General features: G+C 42.6%; 4 protein-coding genes across 5 annotated transcripts; 1 reads left to right on the top strand and 3 right to left on the bottom strand.

Annotated features, from left to right (window-relative positions):
• Positions 1–501: 501 nt before the first annotated feature.
• Positions 502–3,929, bottom strand: LOC113681036 (uncharacterized). Its single transcript, XM_027198093.2, has one exon. It carries the CDS (start codon positions 3,231–3,233, stop codon positions 1,644–1,646), a length of 1,590 nt encoding a protein of 529 aa, XP_027053894.2. The 5' UTR covers positions 3,234–3,929; the 3' UTR covers positions 502–1,643.
• On the bottom strand, positions 640–1,500 carry LOC149036916 (uncharacterized). Its single transcript, XM_089188641.1, has one exon. It carries the CDS (start codon positions 1,498–1,500, stop codon positions 640–642), a length of 861 nt encoding a protein of 286 aa, XP_089044767.1.
• An 825-nt stretch (positions 3,930–4,754) lies between the features above and the next one.
• On the top strand, positions 4,755–7,137 carry LOC113664232 (ras-related protein Rab-13). 2 transcript variants are annotated; one of them, XM_089190430.1, is made up of 3 exons: positions 4,755–5,037; positions 5,609–5,657; positions 6,744–7,137. In XM_089190430.1, exons 1-3 carry the CDS (start codon positions 4,890–4,892, stop codon positions 7,120–7,122), a joined length of 576 nt encoding a protein of 191 aa, XP_089046556.1. In that variant the 5' UTR covers positions 4,755–4,889; the 3' UTR covers positions 7,123–7,137. The 2 variants fall into 2 exon arrangements, with proteins under 2 accessions (XP_089046556.1, XP_027035629.2); XM_027179828.2 differs by lacking the exons at positions 4,755–5,037; positions 5,609–5,657 and adding an exon at positions 5,978–6,235.
• Positions 7,138–10,131: 2,994 nt separating this feature from the next.
• Positions 10,132–11,801, bottom strand: LOC149036915 (uncharacterized). The gene has a single exon (XM_089190429.1). It carries the CDS (start codon positions 11,558–11,560, stop codon positions 10,655–10,657), a length of 906 nt encoding a protein of 301 aa, XP_089046555.1. The 5' UTR covers positions 11,561–11,801; the 3' UTR covers positions 10,132–10,654.
• Between the last annotated feature and the right edge of the window lie 6,173 nt (positions 11,802–17,974).

Raw genomic sequence — 17,974 nt, 5'->3', positions numbered from 1 at the left:
TTTTACTTTTTGGCATTCCATCTAGTCTTACACTACACTAGAATCATTTTTTTCATGAATATCATGTTTCTTGGTCGTGTACCTCCAGCCTGTAGGATCTTAAGTGGCTTAGAAAATACTACAGGTTGGAGATACTTTTTGCTTTTAAGGTGAACTTAGCTCATTTCATTTACTACTTAATTTATGGAAAAACCTTTCTATATTCCATGTTAGTCTAATACTGTTAATATCACGCAATAAAGACAACCGAATACAGTTCGTGGGCCGTCGATGGGCAGCTACATATATTTTCCATTTGGGAGAAATACAACTGCCAAGGGGGGGGGGGGGGAGGGTTTGGATTACAAAAACAAAACTACGGAGCGATAACGTGAACAGAACGAACGATCAAACAAACGCGTGCCGAGATATGAAACGCGATCCTATTTACAATTCACGCTAACTATTAACTTCTATTAACCTATTAATACCACTTAATATCACGCAATAAAGACAACCGAATACAGTTCGTGGGCCGTCGATGGGCAGCTACATATATTTTCCATTTGGGAGAAATACAACTGCCAAATAATGGCCCAAATGGAGAGGGAGTAAAACAAATATAGTATATAGAGAGGAAACTAAAACGAGTATCTGTCACTAGTAATCCTGAGTGTTCTGGTAGTATGGATTGGCATACTGATAAGTTATAGAAGCAGTCTTAGCTATCCTCTGAGGAAACTGGAGTAGCACATTTAGGGGGGAACGAACATACGTTTTGTAACAGTCTGATTTCCAGCGTCCGAGCATTTGAATCTCGTAATCTTTAAGTCCAGCCAAAGACGCAGAGGTGGCTCCACCGATCCTAAAACTGTGCCCGCTGTAGGCTGTAGGATCAATGCCAACTAGTCGCAACAAATGAGACACAAATGTTACTAGGTGTTGACGAGTTAAGACTTGCTGATGCTCGAGCAGGAACAGTGGTGAATCTTTGGGCTTTCGTGGCTGACTTTGTTGAAGAGCGACGTTAGACTTCATTGCGCAGGCTGGGTAGACGACATGGTTTGTATGCGACATATACAACGTTACCCCTTCGCGCCGTTGGTCTGTTTTAGACTGTTTAAGTTGCACCGTCCAGTAGTGCTCCCCGGTCGGAGACTGGTGAGAATTGACGTCGCTGAGTGTGCGATGCCGAGAGGGGTCGAAGGGTTCGTTGCCGTTTACAGTAAACTCGCTTGCTCGTAAGAGTAAGAAATGACCACAGGTGATTGCTGACCAGAAGACGATATCGTTACTAGAGAGAAAATTCACAAAAGGATGGATCTTGCATAAGAGATCAAAGGTGATAGGCATTTTTTGCTTCGGTGAAGTGAAATGTTTCCGTTCGATACCACGCAGAGTTTGTTTTAGCCGTAGACCAGGAAGCAGTGGATTGCTGTAGCCATTAGCAACATGAAGAGAGCGAATACCGGCCAGGTAAACACTAATGGATTGAGGTTTTATGCGCGCTGCAAGATGCATAACAAACAAGATGAGCGTGTCCTCTGATGCCGGCAAGGGGCTCAGGCCGTACGTGTCACAGAAGCTGAGAAAATGTCGTTGAGCTGCGGTGTAGGTTCGATGAGTAGAGTCCGCGAGGCCAGAGCGAAAGTACTCCTGAGCATTTACTTGAAGTTGGTCAAAGGAACACGTGGTACGAACGTGGGATGTTCGCTGGCTGCTGGGCAGAGGCGGTGGAACTTGGACACCTGTAAACGAGAAAGACAGTCAGCAAAACAGTTCGACACACCAGGGATGTGAATCGCGCGTAGTAGAATGTTGTAGTTAGCGCAAACATAGAACAAATAACGCAGCATAGACATGATATGTTTACAACGACTTGTGCCAGACGAAAGAATGTGTACAACCGACTGATTGTCGCAATGAAACATCACGTTATGAGAGGCCAGTGAAGGGGCCCAGGCTGATACCGCTGCAGTAATTGCATAAAGTTCCTTGAAGGTGATGGATCTGGAGAGGGGAATGCGGTGAGCGGAAAACGAACAGGAAAACCATTCGCCAGCGAAGTATGCTCCAAAGGCTGCGTGGCTGGCGTCAGTAAAAAGGTCCAAGGAAGAATTGGGTAGCCATGTGTCTTGATAAAAGAAGCTACAGCCGTTCCACGAGGTAAGAAAGGTTTGCCACCAGTGAATGTCCTTACGGAATGCGACGGTGAGACGGATACGATGTGAAGGGTGGCTAGCTTTGCTGAGTAGATCGATCAGGCGACGAACGAAAGTTCTTCCAGGGCGACATACAGACGAAATGAAGTGAAGCTTTCCAATCAACGATTGTAGCTGACGCTTCGTACAGTGTTTACGTGATGACCACTTGTCCAACATATGCAATACTTCGGCTAGTCTGGTTTGATCAATTCTTGCTTCCTGAGCGAGAGAATCTAATTCAATTCCGAGAAGAATCAAGTTTGTTGACGGCAGGACTGTCTTTGCCGGGTTCGTAGTGAAGCCGAGATGCTCACATGTTCCCAACATAAGATCGAGCGAGGTCCGGCAATGTGGATTCGGGGAAGGTGGTCCACAAGTCCAGAAGTCCTCAAGATAGTTCCAAATGGGAGAGGCTCCCCTAGACGACATGACAAACTTGAGGCCCTCCACGAATTTTAGAAAAAGGGCTGGCGAACTTCGAAGACCAAAGGGAAGGAAAGTGTCTATAAAATAACCGGGCACAACAGTACCATCGATCTCCACAGGCCAGGTAGATCCAAGAAGTTCCCAGTCCTGTGCGTTAACCAGAATGTGGCGAAATGCATCAGAGAGATCCAGTTTACTCATTAGAGCACCAGTTCCAAATTGCCTGAGTAGTGTGATTGCGCGGTCGAGCGAATCGTAAGTGCATGTAAACAAATCCTTGGGGATACCGTCATTAACTGAAAGGCCAGCGGGCCACGATAAATCATGTATTATACGCCACTTGACAGGCGCTGAGTGCTTCTTAGGAATCGCACCCAAAGGTGAACCAGTGAAATTCTCAAAGGGCGGGGTAAGAAACGGTCCAACTTTACGGTTAAGGTCAAGTTCACGTTCGATCTCCCTGGCCACGGGCTCAGGGTTGAGGATCGCGGATAAATGATTGGTGTGTATTTGGTAATCACGGGAAACGGGTTGATAACCAATGCGTACTCCAAATTCAATGTCATGTAATAAATCATTTACGAAATCAGTGTCCGAGTGTGCCCACAGACATGAGCGCCACATCTGCTGGTTGAATGGCGATTTAATTTCCGGCAGGGCCTGGGCAATCGGCCTTGGGGTGGTCCCCCCTACAAGCTTTGCAAACGTGGGCTCGTTTACAGGCGTCGCCGAGATTGCACCGTTTTCGCTGGTACAGGTTGCAGCCCTCCTGTCCTGTAGCAGTGAACCACTTGTCGAATTTCCATGAGTCAGGCGCGTTCGCTCCGGAGAACTGTGAGCGGGTGCCCGCGGGTTTTGCCGCTTCTTGAGGCTTCTCCTGCGCGAGAAAGGGACAATCCCGAACAAGATGATCGAAGGACTTGCAACGTGTACACTGCTTTGGGTGGGCGCGGAGAGCGGAGGCGTCAAGGATGGTGGTGTAAAGTATGGTGTCTAAGACATCGAGACGGATATCGTTGCGCGAGGCCGCCCGTGTGCGAGTCTGTACATCGAACATGTACACGCAAGGCCGACGAAATTTGCGGTTGGCGAGTTGAATTTGTTCTCGATACGCTGCCAGCTCCAAATAGCGCTCTGGTTGTGCTGAAACAATTTCCATTTCGTATTTGGTCCACACTTGGAGCCATAAATCGAAGGAATCGACGAGGCGCTTGCGTTGTGGCCTGGAGCACAGGCGGCCCAAGCTCCAGCTGTGAGATGATCATCTTGCGCAATAACAGTCATGGCGGAATTATAAGAGTTTGTATGGGAATATTTACGACCGCTCTAAGGAATAAAAAAATACGTCAAATTCTCAATAAAAATACTTCACCTTCGCTTAAAAGGGCTCTGTTCATCAAATTAAGCGGTCAGATAACAAGTGATACACTGTGGAAGTAAGGTGAACATGTAAGTATTGGAGCTTGGGCCGCCTGTGCTCCAGGCCACAACGCAAGCGCCTCCAGCTGTGAGATGATCATCTTGCGCAATAACAGTCATGGCGGAATTATAAGAGTTTGTATGGGAATATTTACGATCGCTCTAAGGAATAAAAAAATACGTCAAATTCTCAATAAAAATACTTCACCTTACTTCCACAGTGTATCACTTGTTATCTGACCGCTTAATTTGATGAACAGAGCCCTTTTAAGCGAGTTGCTCATTTCGAGGTTTTCAACGTACATAAGAAAAGCCCAAGGCTGAACACTCCATTTCCGAACGCCTGAGCCGAGAAGCGAAAAATCCAAGCTCAAAATGACCGGGCGGCCACAAATCCAACGCAGAATCCAAGCACATATACTGTAGTTTCATTTCAATTCACTAAAAACTCAATAGTCCCCGTGCAACCGACACTAAGCCGCAGTTTGCTTCAAAAATTTCCAGTTTAGAAGTTTCTAACAGCCCGTGGCCACATCAACCTTGACACACGACCGTTGAAAACCAGCTTGGTAACCCTACCTCCTTTTTAAACTGAGCCTCTCCGGGGACCATACCGTCGGTTATCGTCAATAAATTGTTTTAGAACCACTGGTCCCCTCAGTAGAAATCGATCAAAGGCTATTGTTTCGATCGGCCAATCGAATTCGCCTCGGGAAATGTTTAGTTTGGACAAAACATCGAAACCGCTTCATTCTTTCATGTCTGAAATTTATGTAAAGTGCTCGTTCCGTGACGAACATACTGACTCGGATTAACCCAACCCTCCGCGGATTGAAAGATAACGAAGGCCAGCAATTTAATATGGCGTTGAGTTATCACTTGTTGTTTAAAATCTTCCTCGTTGGCGATCCCGACGTCGGCAAATGTGCCATCTTTCATCCACCTGCAGGCGATGCCTCAGGTTTGTCGGCTATGGGAGTGAATTTTCTCAAAAGACAGTTAGAAATCGGTGAGTAGAATTCTTTTGGTGAGTACTTTTACGGTACATGGATCTCTCCTCTCGCCTGGATTTCGCTCGATCTTTAAGCGCTACGGTGTATTGCACTGAACCGCCAGGCGTAAGGGACTTAACGATACAACTCGGCGACTATTTATAGTTCTGTGTTATCTATCGACGACTTGAAGTTCGTTTTAGGACAATATTTGCTTTGTGTTTGTAGAAATCGCAATGGAACTAGTTGAAAGCGCTGTCTATATCATTCTCTTGAAGTTCACAATTCCTCTGAGATGATTTTCATTCGTGTTTTTTTCCCATGAACTGACAGATGTTTTTATTGACTCACTTATACGGATAAGTCAATTTTTTTCCCCAAACTACTTTTATAATTAAGAAATGATCTGAAACTGTTATCGTTGAAATAGGAATACGTTTACTCGCTTGATACTTCCTAATTTGAAACATTGAGAGGGCAAATATTTTACGTGCCTCGAAGGCACTACTCGATCGAAGAACGACAAGCTCTCCCACTAATGTCTAGCTCTTTTGACCTTGTTGAATTTATTTTGCTTTCAAACTTCAGATGGGAAGCGAGTAAAATTACAGATATGGAATATTGCAGGACAGGAAAGGTAAAAATTGTGGAGCCAAACATGTTATTTTGCTCTACTTGGTACTTGAGTCACGCGATAAGAATGGTCACGCCATATCGAGTTCTCGTTAACAGCTGCACTCAAGCCCATGTAATTTAGTAGAAATTTCGTGCAAGGATCCTAATTAGTGTTACAGAAAGTTTAAAAATGCTTAAGGAACACTTTCCGGTTGAAATGTTTCGTTATCTTTTCTGTTCTGAAAGACGTGAGTTTTTTTTTTTTTTTTTTTAATTGTAAAACGAGATGATTGTCGTTCAGAACGCGGAAGTCCTTCCGCGGCTACACCTTAACCGACGCATTTCCGTTGAGAAACGAAATTTTTTTAAATGCAGTTTTGCCTGTCATCCTCTCTTAAAAGCCCCAATCCGCCGGTTAAAACGGAGAATCTTAAAATCTTTTCATAAATGAATTTTTCTGAAAATGCATTGTTCTCAAAATTTCCTGTTCCTTGTGTGGACAAGTGAAATCGGAGGTGAGGAGAAATGCATCACGTATTGTCTCCTCTTACAGCGTTTGGGGCGTTTTGGTGTGGATGATGGGAGAAAATACTTTAAAAGGTATGCATGCGTCGTCAAATCAAATAACGCAGAAGTGTAGACGTTTAGGAACGAAGAGAAGACTAGTGACTTGGGCAGAAATATTTTGCAGAACAGATTCTTTCAAGATTGGATAAGTGCGTGGTCGGCGCCTGAAAACAAAATCTCAGGCATGTTTGTTTCACTAGATCCTTGTCACCGACTTTTGAAACCACAATCTCCCGTATGAGAGTGTAGTAAAAAGAAAAATCACAATCCCTACCCTACATTGTAGCGACCACGTTTTGACGTTAAAATTGTGTTGTTGTCACGGGCAACTGACACCGTTTCCAATGGAAACGTGTCGTCCCTGACTTCATTTGATAAGCGGGTAGTTGATTACCATTGGAGACGAGGAAGGTTGCCCGTGATAATACCATTATTCAGTTATGGTCAAAACCACGCCACCAAACTTTTTCTGCGCCTCAGTTAACTGATAACAGTAAGAACTGTGTTTCAGTTGCTTTGTACTGAAATCCAATTTTTTTAGTACCCAGGCCATCACCCCCAGCTACTATCACGGTACCCAAGGTTTCATCGTTGCTTTTGACGTCACCGATAAGAGTTCCTATGACAACATCCTGGAGTGGCTTCTTATCATTGAAGAACACGCCAGCGAACGAGGCTCTCAAAAGATGTTGGTCGCTAATAAGTGCCATTGTCAGGAGAGAAACCGCGTCATTACAGAAAAAGAAGGCGAGGCTTTAGCCAGAGAGTTTGGTATGAGATATGTGGAAATCAACGATCTGCAAAGCTCAGAGATTGACGAAGCTCTAAAGCAGTTAATTCAAGACATCTTGAACAACAACGGCGCTCAAGAAAAAGTTGAGGATGGTCGCAAAACGAACATTTGTGAGTTAGACACCTAAAGTGCAGCCTATGTTAATTACCTTTAACTAAATAAAACACTGGGTTATACTGCACCCATGGGTGTGCCACCTAAAGTGCAGCCTATGTTAGTTACCGTTTACTAAAGAAAACACTGGGTTACACTGCACCCATGGGTGTGCCACCTAAAGTGCAGCCTATGTTAATTACCTTTAACTAAATAAAACACTGGGTTACACTGCACCCATGGGTGTGCCACCTAAAGTGCAGCCTATGTTAATTACCTTTAACTAAAGAAAACAATGGGTTACACTGCACCCATGGTTGTGCCACCTAAAGTGCAGCCTACAGTAGTGACCTTTAACTAAATAAAACACTGGGTTACACTGCACCCATGGGTGTGCCACCTAAAGTGCAGCCTATGTTAGTTACCTTTAACTAAAGAAAACACTGGGTTACACTGCACCCATGGGTGTGCCACCTAAAGTGCAGCCTATGTTAATTACCTTTAACTAAATAAAACACTAGGTTATACTGCACCCATGGGTGTGCCACCTAACATGCTCTGACGAATTGGCTAATTGAATAAGGCAAGCGAGGAGACACCTTCCTTGCGCGTCTACACGTTCACACGTTCCTGCGCGCGGCTTCAACTCTCTCGTACTTGACTGCCCACAGGCGGCCCAAGCTCCAGCTGTGAGATGATCATCTTGCGCAATAACAGTCATGGCGGAATTATAAGAGTTTGTATGGGAATATTTACGACCGCTCTCTTGACGAGGGAATTCCGCATTTAATTGCACGCGAAAAGCGATACGCGAAGCGATGAGTGCGATATCGGTTTTTAAGTGCAATTTAACGCGGAATTCACGAGCCAAGTAATGGATTTTCCTTGAATCACATATTTGAATAAAAACAAGATAAAAAGAAAACAGCATTACGTATATTTGTCATGTATACGTGGATGCGAAACAATATCACTTTTAGCCCCGCTAAACAACTCGCCTCGTCAACCAATCAGAAGGCGAGATTTTATGCAATGATGCGATTCTATCTGATATTAGGTCTGCTGACTTGGAAAATACTACACCTAAAATTTAACATCAGCAATCTTACGAGAGAAAGCATAAAGGCTAGGTCTCTCTGACGACTTATCTCTGGTTGACATTTTAACCAATTCTCGGACCCTTTCTTAAAAACCCAACAAAGACGATATCGCCTTAAGCATTCTTCCCAATGAAAAAATGTCACTGGCAACGCCTTAGAGTCGTTCACTAACAACCTCAGGGGCTACATAACTTTCCCTTTGCATTTCATAACGGTGCCGTTTCTGCAGTACAACGTAACAGATGAAACCTTAAGGCTCTTTCCAAAGTCAATAAGAACTGGGCTGAATTCCCCAGAGGCTGAGCGCCGTTCTAGTACGGGCGACCCTAAAAGCCGGAACGGCGGAATGGCGGAATGGCGGAAAATGACCCCAAATCCTAAAGCACGGAACGGCGGAAAGTGACCCCAAATCCTAAAGCACGGAACGGCGGAAAATGACCCCAAATCCTAAAGCACGGAACGGCGGAAAATGACCCCAAATCCTAAAGCACGCAACGGCGGAAAATGACCCCAAATCCTAAAGCACGGAACGGCGGAAAATGACCCCAAATCCTAAAGCACGCAACGGCGGAAAATGACCCCAAATCCTAAAGCACGGAACGGCGGAAAATGACCCCAAATCCTAAAACACGGAACGGATGCCAGGGCATGTTGCGCAAATTTCGTACAAAGACACCAAGCGCTTAGCTCATTTATCCTCACGACGATAACGCGCGTGACTAAAATTAAGTGTCACTAATTTTTTTTCTTTTACTGAGTGGTATAAATAATAATGAACCATTATGCATGAAAGATAGCTGCGTTTTCGCGTTGTAAACCTGTTTAGCTACCTTTTGTTATGCAAAATTTGCCATGAGTTTGTCGCGGCATAAAAAGTCGCACAGCATGTGGAAACCAACTCGACATACCACACTACAATAAACAATTATAACTTTGATACGTTTCCTGGTCACGTCTGCATTGATTTATTGAAACAATAATATCTCATATGCTTGTAAATGTGAGAACATCACAGGAACGTTTTCAGGCTTCTCAAAATATGACAACGTTCAGCCCAAGCTCCAAACTTAGACTAGCGTAAGAAAGTTAGCAGAAGGAAGCCGTCAAGAAGAATTTGAAGAAGGGAGCGAAGTCGAAAAACAAATATTCAAGCATCATTGCACACGGTTCCATGCACACAGCTTGAAACCTAACGATATGTTCACTTTTATTCCCATGGAGTATTTTTGCCTCTTTGAGGAAAAGACGCTTTTCCTTCTCGTCCTCACCTTACAGTTTTTTGATAACGACCTTCTCAGAATTGTTTCTCGCCACAAAAACCAAACCATAGGATCCTCGACCGATAACCTCTTCTTTGTCTCGCAACTGCTTCCACTCGAATAATGGTAAACCATGACAATCCAAAGATCCGTCTGAATTACACTTCCCTTTCAGAAAGGGCAATTTAAACGCCATAGAATTGACGATTTGCAATTTGTTGAGGAACAGAAGAAATCCGCTGAACGAATTGGTGAAATAGCCTCTTTTTTGTTTAGAAAGTTTATTTCTTCAGCTGATATGTAAGCCGTAAATTTCACAGTAGGATGGTGGTGTTTTGGACACCAGGTCGCGAAGAAATTCTTCAAATTCTTCTTGACGGCTTCCTTCTTCTAACTTTCTTTTGTCTTTTCACGCCATGAGAAATTCCCACGCGCGTGACACCCTGCAAACCTCTCTTCAACTAGTGTTACTCAAGTCCCAAAACTTATTCGTGGATGAAAAAACGCTCGTATTAAAGGGCTCGTAACGAGGGCTTGCTCTCACGCTAGTCTAAGTTTGGAGCTGGGGCTGAACGTTGTCATATTTTGAGAAGCCTGAAAACGTTCCTGTGATGTTCTCACATTTACAAGCATATGAGACGTTATTGTTTCAATAAATCAATACAGACGTGACCAGGAAACGTATCAAAGTTACAATTGTTTATTGTAATGTGGTATGTCGAGTTTGGTTTCATGGCAAATTTTGCTTAACAAAAGGTAACTAAACAGGTTTACAACGCGAAAACGCAGCTATCTTTCATGCATAATGGTTCATTATTATTTATTCCACTCAGTAAAAGAAAAAAATTAATAACACTTTATTTTAGTCACGCGCGTTATCGTCGTGGGGATAAATGAGCCAAGCGCTTGGTGTCTTTGTACAAAATTTGTGCAACATGCCCTGACATCCGTTCCGTGTTTTAGGATTTGGGGTCATTTTCCGCCGTTCGATGTTTTAGGATCTGAGGTCATTTTTCGCCGTTCCGTGTTTTAGGATTTGGGGTCATTTTCCGCCGTTCCATGTTTTAGGATTTGGGGTCATTTTCCGCCGTTCCGTGTTTTAGGATTTGGGGTCATTTTCCGCCGTTCCATGTTTTAGGATTTGGGGTCATTTTCCGCCATTCCGCCATTCCGCCATTCCACCGTTCCTGCTTTTAGGGTCGCCCTTCTAGTACAACATTTTTTCTTTGATGTCGTTATGAAGGTATCCTTTAGAGTGCACGTGGTCTAAAACACTGCATATCTTTTTAAATATAGAAATACAGTTTGCTTTAGTAACTGCGTTGTTATCGGCCGCTTGATGGAGAGTTACACTTTCATGCTGAACACCATGAAATTGAGTCACAAGGCATAATGGTGAGGCCTTTGTAACAACACCAAAAATCATGGGTAGATGTGGATGGTCCCCCAAAGCAGAAACGACCTTTGCTTCGTGGAGCAAATCTCTCCTTGCTCGTTCTTCATCCTCTGACGTTTCGTTGTGAGTCATTTGCTTGACAATAACGTCGAAGCCTCGATAGCGCCCGAGAAAACACTGTCCAAAGCTTCCACTCCCAACTGGACTTTTAGACAAGTATTCAATGTTTTCTGGCCTGAGTTCTTTGGGTTCAAATCTGGATCCATTGCTCGCTGTGGTTTTTTTTTCAATTAAAAAGGTTTGATGACGTTTCCCACGAGGTTTCTGCGAGACAACTGCGTCGGCACCAACAGCCATTTGAATCATCTTAGCAGCTCTTGAACAACCACCCAAGGCCTCTTTCATCTCTTCACTGCCTGGTTTAAGCGCGAGGATATGGGGTTTCTTGACATTTTGTGGCTCAAAATGTTGGTCCGAAGGAGGCAGTTTCGTTTCCTTAGCCTCAGAAGTACAAGGCACCAACTCATTCGCTTCGCGGTTGAGTGATTGTAGTTCAACATTTTTATTCGTTGAATTCGGCATATGCTTCCCTTGTTTCCTCTTTCTCCATTCTTTTCTCTGTCTGTTTCTTTCTTCTGGAGTGTTTTTTCGTGATTTAATAGCTCGCTCTTTTCGTTCTTCTTCATCTTCAAATTCCTTCACAAATTCCGCCATCATTATGTAGCTAATTGATCTATTTCCGAAACACAAATGAGCTCGTGATCGGTGTAAAAGTATAAAACAAAGGCTTGTTGATGTGCAGGAAATTCAATGCTCGTTTTAATGAACTTGATGATATGTGAAAGCCTGAGTTGCTCTTCAATCGTTTCTGGTTTGCTTTCATTACGCGACATTCTTCTGTCAGAAGAGTGTCGGGAAAAACACCTCGCAAGGATCGTACGTGACAACACCCTCCACGCCTCGACTAACGCTAAAAAAGCTCCATACAATTCCTTATAATTTTATTATAAGGAATTGTATGGAGCTCTCCGGGATACTTACAGTGCAAGCCCTGTGTGTCTTCTCATGATCAAAACTATTGCGTGCCTGACGCCAAGAAAGGGAGCTTTTCTCACAACAGGTCTGTGGGGTTTTCCGCTGACGAGGTATTCGCCAAAATGACTGACATAAATTGATATTTATAGAGTTCAGTATAGGGACGCCATGTAGGTTCAGTCATAATTGAGTTCACTATCAATATTCTGGTTTGGCTAAACTACAGAATACAAGGTCATTTTTAACTTTCACCAAACGTGCCGGTTTCTTTGGCTCGTTCGTTTCGGAACAAATCGCGTGCAAAACTCCATTTTCGACAAAAAAAATGCTAAAAAAAATCAAGGTTTTCAAAACCTTCTTAAACCAGTTATTTCTCAATTTCTGCAAAATAGTCTCTTCATGTTATACAAAACAATATGGTGAGAAGTCCAGGGTTGGCTGATTCTAGATTATTTTGCGCATCTTCGCACACATTTAATCTTTTCAAATTTGTTTACAAAAAACGTTCCCTATACTTTTATGAGGGTTTTCCGGAACATTCAGGCCCCAAGAGAACAAAGGAACAAGAACAAAGGGCTCCCCAAACTCCAAGACACTCTTCCCTTTATCTTTTCCCCTTTACATACTCCTTCTGTATTTTTCCAGGTAAAAGGTAATTTTTGTCAGAGAATGTCGTACACAATCAAAATGCTAACAAGAGTGCTTTATTTCTCAAGAATTGTCAAGACCTTCACTTAAACGACAATAATAACGTTTTAAAGACTACTCAAGGATTGTCTCGTGTGAGATCTTCAAAAGGCATGCACAAATTGTAGATAGTTTAGAAAAATTACCATAAGAACGTACTCGAAAAGCTACCACCAGCATTAATAGAAGTAATTTCTCTCTATATTGACGGGAAAACATTGGCAACAAGCAGTGAAACAGTTCTGTTACTTAGAGTTCAGTATGCGCTTGAGCACCCTGAAGATCTCCTGTGACATCCACAAACCCACCAATAGTAGGGCTTCCAACTTTGATTTTCAACTTCATGCCAGAGGTCACTTTGTCGAGATGAATCACGCGGATGGTGAGATCTTCATAACTGCGATAGTACATTGCCTTGTTGGTGAGGTCCTTGACCACAATCCAAGAAGTGTAGTCGGCCATATCTTCATGATCATGGGATGCAGCGACTCCGCGAGGAATATCAACAGTGTTCAGGATGTGAAAAGCCAAATTTACCGCCTCATCACTTTTTTTAGTTTTATCAGCAAAGTGCACCATGGCTGCAGATCGTACCAGTCTCGACGGAGGAGTGAGATCTCCTGGGACACCAAGAAGTCCACTTCCTTGGCCAGTGGCTGGGAACGTTGTTTCACCTAATACCAAAGGATCATGAGCGAACTTGGAAAGATGGACGTAATTGCGGAGGTTCAGCATGTGGAAGTCATAGGGTGGAGAGTTGGTCATGACACCAATTGTATTTTCGTGCAGCTTTGGTCCCTGTTCGGAGTACTCAATAACGATGCCGTCACCACTTTTGTCAGTGATGGACCAGTGCAGTTCAAAGGTGTTCCCTTTCAGAGGTTGCTCCCACACAAGTGGGAATGAGTCCTTTCTCCAAGCTCTTCTCACCTCTTCAACAGTTCCGAAGTTGCCCAGAACCCATATCGCAAAATTCAAGTTGGAAATGGCCGAGCCACACTTGTCTTTGGGGACGGTCTGATATTTGGAAAAAAGAGGAAAGAGGAGTGAACCCACGGAGAGTCCAGCATCATTTTGGCCGTCAGCACCGGCTATAGGCGAGTCCAAACCGTTTAGGTATGCGATCTTGTAGCTGTTGTTCCAGGTCATGGCTGGTGAACTACGGGAACAAGTCTTTGGTAGTTCAGCAGTGTGGGGATAATCCTTGGGCTCCACTATGATGTCCGACATGAGATCTATCATAAACTCCATGCTTCGTCCGACTACGACCGTTTTATCCTCGGCGGTCACTCGGATCTCGGTACATGCGTCCGTGGCAAGAAAAAGCTTGAGCAGTATTGGAACCACAAGTGCAAACTTCATCGTTCTAGAGAATTCAGAAAGGCGACAATCTGACCAATGATACCTTTCGATGTGTGACAAAAATGTTTGGCTTCTTCTTTTATAGTGACTCTCGAGGAACTGTCAGACACGTGTCTATTATTCATAAATCACACTTGTCAAAAGCATCACGTTCGGGGCGTTTCCCACTTGAAATATCATTATCTCCTTCCAGAAATTGTATCCTGGTCATCAAACTCGAAGTCTCTCTACTATGACGTTTTCTGTACTGTTGCACACACGATCAGGCCAAACTAAAAAGGGACATACATTTTAAAATTACAATAAACTCGTTTACAGAATAAATTATTTCATAAATTACTAGAGTTCTTGAAAATGAATTTTCGTGGACACAAGGACCCCCTGCAGCCAATTTAAAATACGATGAAAAGCCTATAAAATAAAAGTAAAGAAAGACCGACTTGGCCTCCCCACGTGACTATTGTGATCGCGTCGCATTGTCGTCTTCAAATTCTATTTTTACTCACACGATGGTGTCTTTGAGGGATTTTCCCTTTTCGTAAAAGATGATCTGAGGTTTTGTAAAAATTGTTTTCAGTAAGGGCTAATTGTGTATCAGACTCCAATGTTCCATCAATATTTGTTTTAATTTTTTTATCGCCGCGTGGTACGTCATGACAAAAGGCTTTTGTGTATGTGTAAGAGCCGATTGTCTAGAGGCAAAGTTGACGCCTAACAGAGACCTTTTCTTTGATTTTTTCTAGGTACCCTCTTACTTTGAGGTGCTGGCTGAATTTCAATGAAAGGTCTTTCATTTTTCTCTCCTCCCCCAAAACAGTAGACTCATATATGTCTTGTCTGCTCAACGAAGCTTTTGAGCAGTTCCAGTAAATATTTTCTTTGTTTTTAGACGTTAGGCTTCATCCCATTAATGCTGAACCAACAATTTGCATTGTTGAGGCCATCTTGTAGTGATTGTTATGTACTTTAGAGAAGCTCTAAGGGGACTTTCACAGCGAGAGACACCAAGACTATTTTTTTAAAATTTCCTTTAATTGTCTTTCTGCGGCATCTAGAAATCTTGACAACGTTCTGCTACCACTGCTACCATTACACCTAATCACTCTGAGACAACTCCTTAAGTATTCTATCAGTGAACATGTTTGGGTTATAGGCTGGTTGGTCTTGGGGGAGTAAGACTCTTGGTAAACTTGCTAAACCAAATAATTTCTCGAGAACAATAGAGATGAGCAATAAAGTACTTACTAATTTAAACTACAAAAGCCAGTTATCGAAAATAAAAACCAGAATAGAAACTCTGTAGTTAGTCTGGACCAAGGCAGCAAGACAAACCACAGGCGGCCCAAGCTCCAGCTGTGAGATGATCATCTTGCGAAATAAGAGTCATGGCGAAATTATAAGAGTTTGTATGGGAATATTAACGACAACTCTGAGGAATAAAAAAAATAAGTCAAATTCTCAATAAAATATCTCACTTTACTTCCATGGTGCATTGCTTGCTATCTGACCGCTTACTTTGTTGAAGGGAACCCATTTTAGCAAGCTATCTATTTCGGGGTTTTCTACGTATATAGGGCTTTTCTTCAACTTACTTTTAACGAAGTAAGCGCTCAGATAACAAGCGATGCACTGTAGAAGTAAGATGAGGTATTTTTATTGAGAATTTTACTTCTTTTTTTCCCATTTTTTCGCCATGACCCTTATTGAGCAAGATCTTATCTCACACCTGGAGCTTGGGTTGCCTGAGGACAAACCCGAACAGGAACACCATTGACAAACAAGGACAATGTGGAAGAAGACAATAGCTCAGTGTTCGGTCTCGCTAACTTTGAAATCAACTTAAAACTACTCAAATCTTCAGACTGCTGGACATACAATAATCAGGAAACTTCGCACGAAAACTTGTTCTATCCCTAATTATAACAATCAACTCCAAAAATTGTAAATGTTACACGTGATATCGCTGGACTAGATGGCGCTGTTGTCAGCACACGTATCAACTTCACAAGTTTTTTTTCAGTGAGAGTTGCAAATCCTTGATGTGTGGAGAAAAAAAATTATGGCCCTAAAATCGATTCTTGTGGAACTCCCAGATAGAGTACCATAGGAAGCAACCCGGATGTTTTAATTTTCTGATACGATACGTGTCTGCGAGCTGTCGCTTAAAGTGGATTTACAGTGCTGCGTAGTGTGTCCACTTGGGATAGTACTTTGATGATTAAACCGAAAGAATGTTAGGATTAACTGAATCAAATCTATTCAAATCGAATAGTAATTTTGATGAAATCTTTATTTTAAGCTGTGACTCGTAAGGTAAAACAACTGGTAAAACAAACATAGCGATTAAAAAAAAAAAAAAAAAAAACGGTGACTAGCCTGGAGAGCCGGTAAGGATCAGAGATGAAAACAACGGTGCTCCTTGATAAGATGCATGGGAAGTTCCCGACCGAACATAATCTTTTGTTTTAATATTGGTGTTCCCACAGTGTAACTGAATAAACCAACAGCAGCTGTTGTCAACAAGTTACTTAGAAATGAGTGGAATACTGTCAAACGATGGGCAAGGCCAGGTCCAAAAATACGGTTATATTTTGCAAGATGATCATCTCACACCTGGAGCTTGGGCCGCCTGTGGACAAACCCGAACAGGAACACCATTGACAAACAAGGACAATGTACAAAAAGATACTAGCTAGGTGTCTGGTCTCGCAAACTCTGAAATCAACTTAAAACTACTCAAATCTTCAGACTGCTGGACATAACATACAATAATCAGGAAACTTCGCATGAAAACTTGTTCTATCTTTAATTTAATATCAATTAGTACTTTGATGATTAAACCGAAAGAATGTAAGGATTAACTGAATCAAATCTTATTAAATCGAATGATAATTTGATGAAATCTTTATTTTAAGTCGTGACTTGTTAGGTAAAACAACTGGTAAGACAAACATAGCGATTTAAGGTAAAAAAAATAAAAGGAGATCAATGGTGACTTGTCTGAGGAGCCGGTAAGTATCAGAGATGAAAACAATGGTGTTCCTTGATAAGATGCATGGGAGGTTCCCGACCGAACATAATCTTTTGTCTTCTAATTAGTGTTCCCACAGTGACTGGACAAACCAACAGCAGCTGTTGTCAACAAGTGACTTAGAAATGAGTGGAATACTGACAAACGATGGGCAAGGCCAGGTCCAAAACTCTAACAAAGACAAACTTTAAAAAAAAATTAAAAAAAAAAATGTTGGGTTTCATCACCATACACCGATCCCAACGCACTACCTCAGGGAAATGCTTGGCCTAGTCCTTATAGAAAATATTTCGGTGCATCATGGTTTTGGAACTTTTGATTGCTTCACATTCTATATTCAGTCCCTCCTCTTGAGGCGTATTTGTGCACAGGCGGCCCAAGCCCCGGCGGTGAGATGATCATCTTGCGAAATAAGAGTCATGGGGAAATTTTAAAAGTTTGAATGGGAATATTTACGACTGCTCTTAGGAATAAAAAATACGGTCAAATTCTCGATAAAAATACCTCACCTTACTTCCACAGGGCATCGCTTGTTATCTGACGGCTAGCTATGTTGAAAAAAACCCATTTTGGCGAGTTATCCATATCTAGGTTTACTACGTAGATAAGGAAAGCCGTACGTAGTAAACCTAGAAATGGATAACTCGGTAAAATGGGTTCTTTTCAACATAGGGAGCGGTCAGATAGCAAGGAACGCCTCAAAACAAGAAGGTACCCAGAAAACATAGAGAAAGGTCTCTGTCAGGGGTCAACTTTGTCTCTTGACAATCGGCTCCTATTGCACATACAAAAAAGCCAAAAGGTCACGAACGTTTATTGCCTTTTGTCACAACGCACCACGCGGCAGTTAAAAATTTAAAACAGATATTGATGGAACATTGGAGTCTGATACACAATCAGCCCTTGCTGAAAACAATTTTTACAAAACCTCAGATCATCATTTACGAAAAGAGAAAATCCCCTGAAGAGACGCATGTGAGAGCCCATGCTGAAAACAATTTTTACAAAACCTTCGA

This window comes from Pocillopora damicornis, chromosome 12 (assembly GCF_964200805.1).
Source record: "Pocillopora damicornis chromosome 12, jaPocDami1.2, whole genome shotgun sequence".
NCBI classification, from domain to species: domain Eukaryota; kingdom Metazoa; phylum Cnidaria; class Anthozoa; order Scleractinia; family Pocilloporidae; genus Pocillopora; species Pocillopora damicornis.
This window is presented reverse-complemented; position numbering and strand designations above follow the sequence as displayed.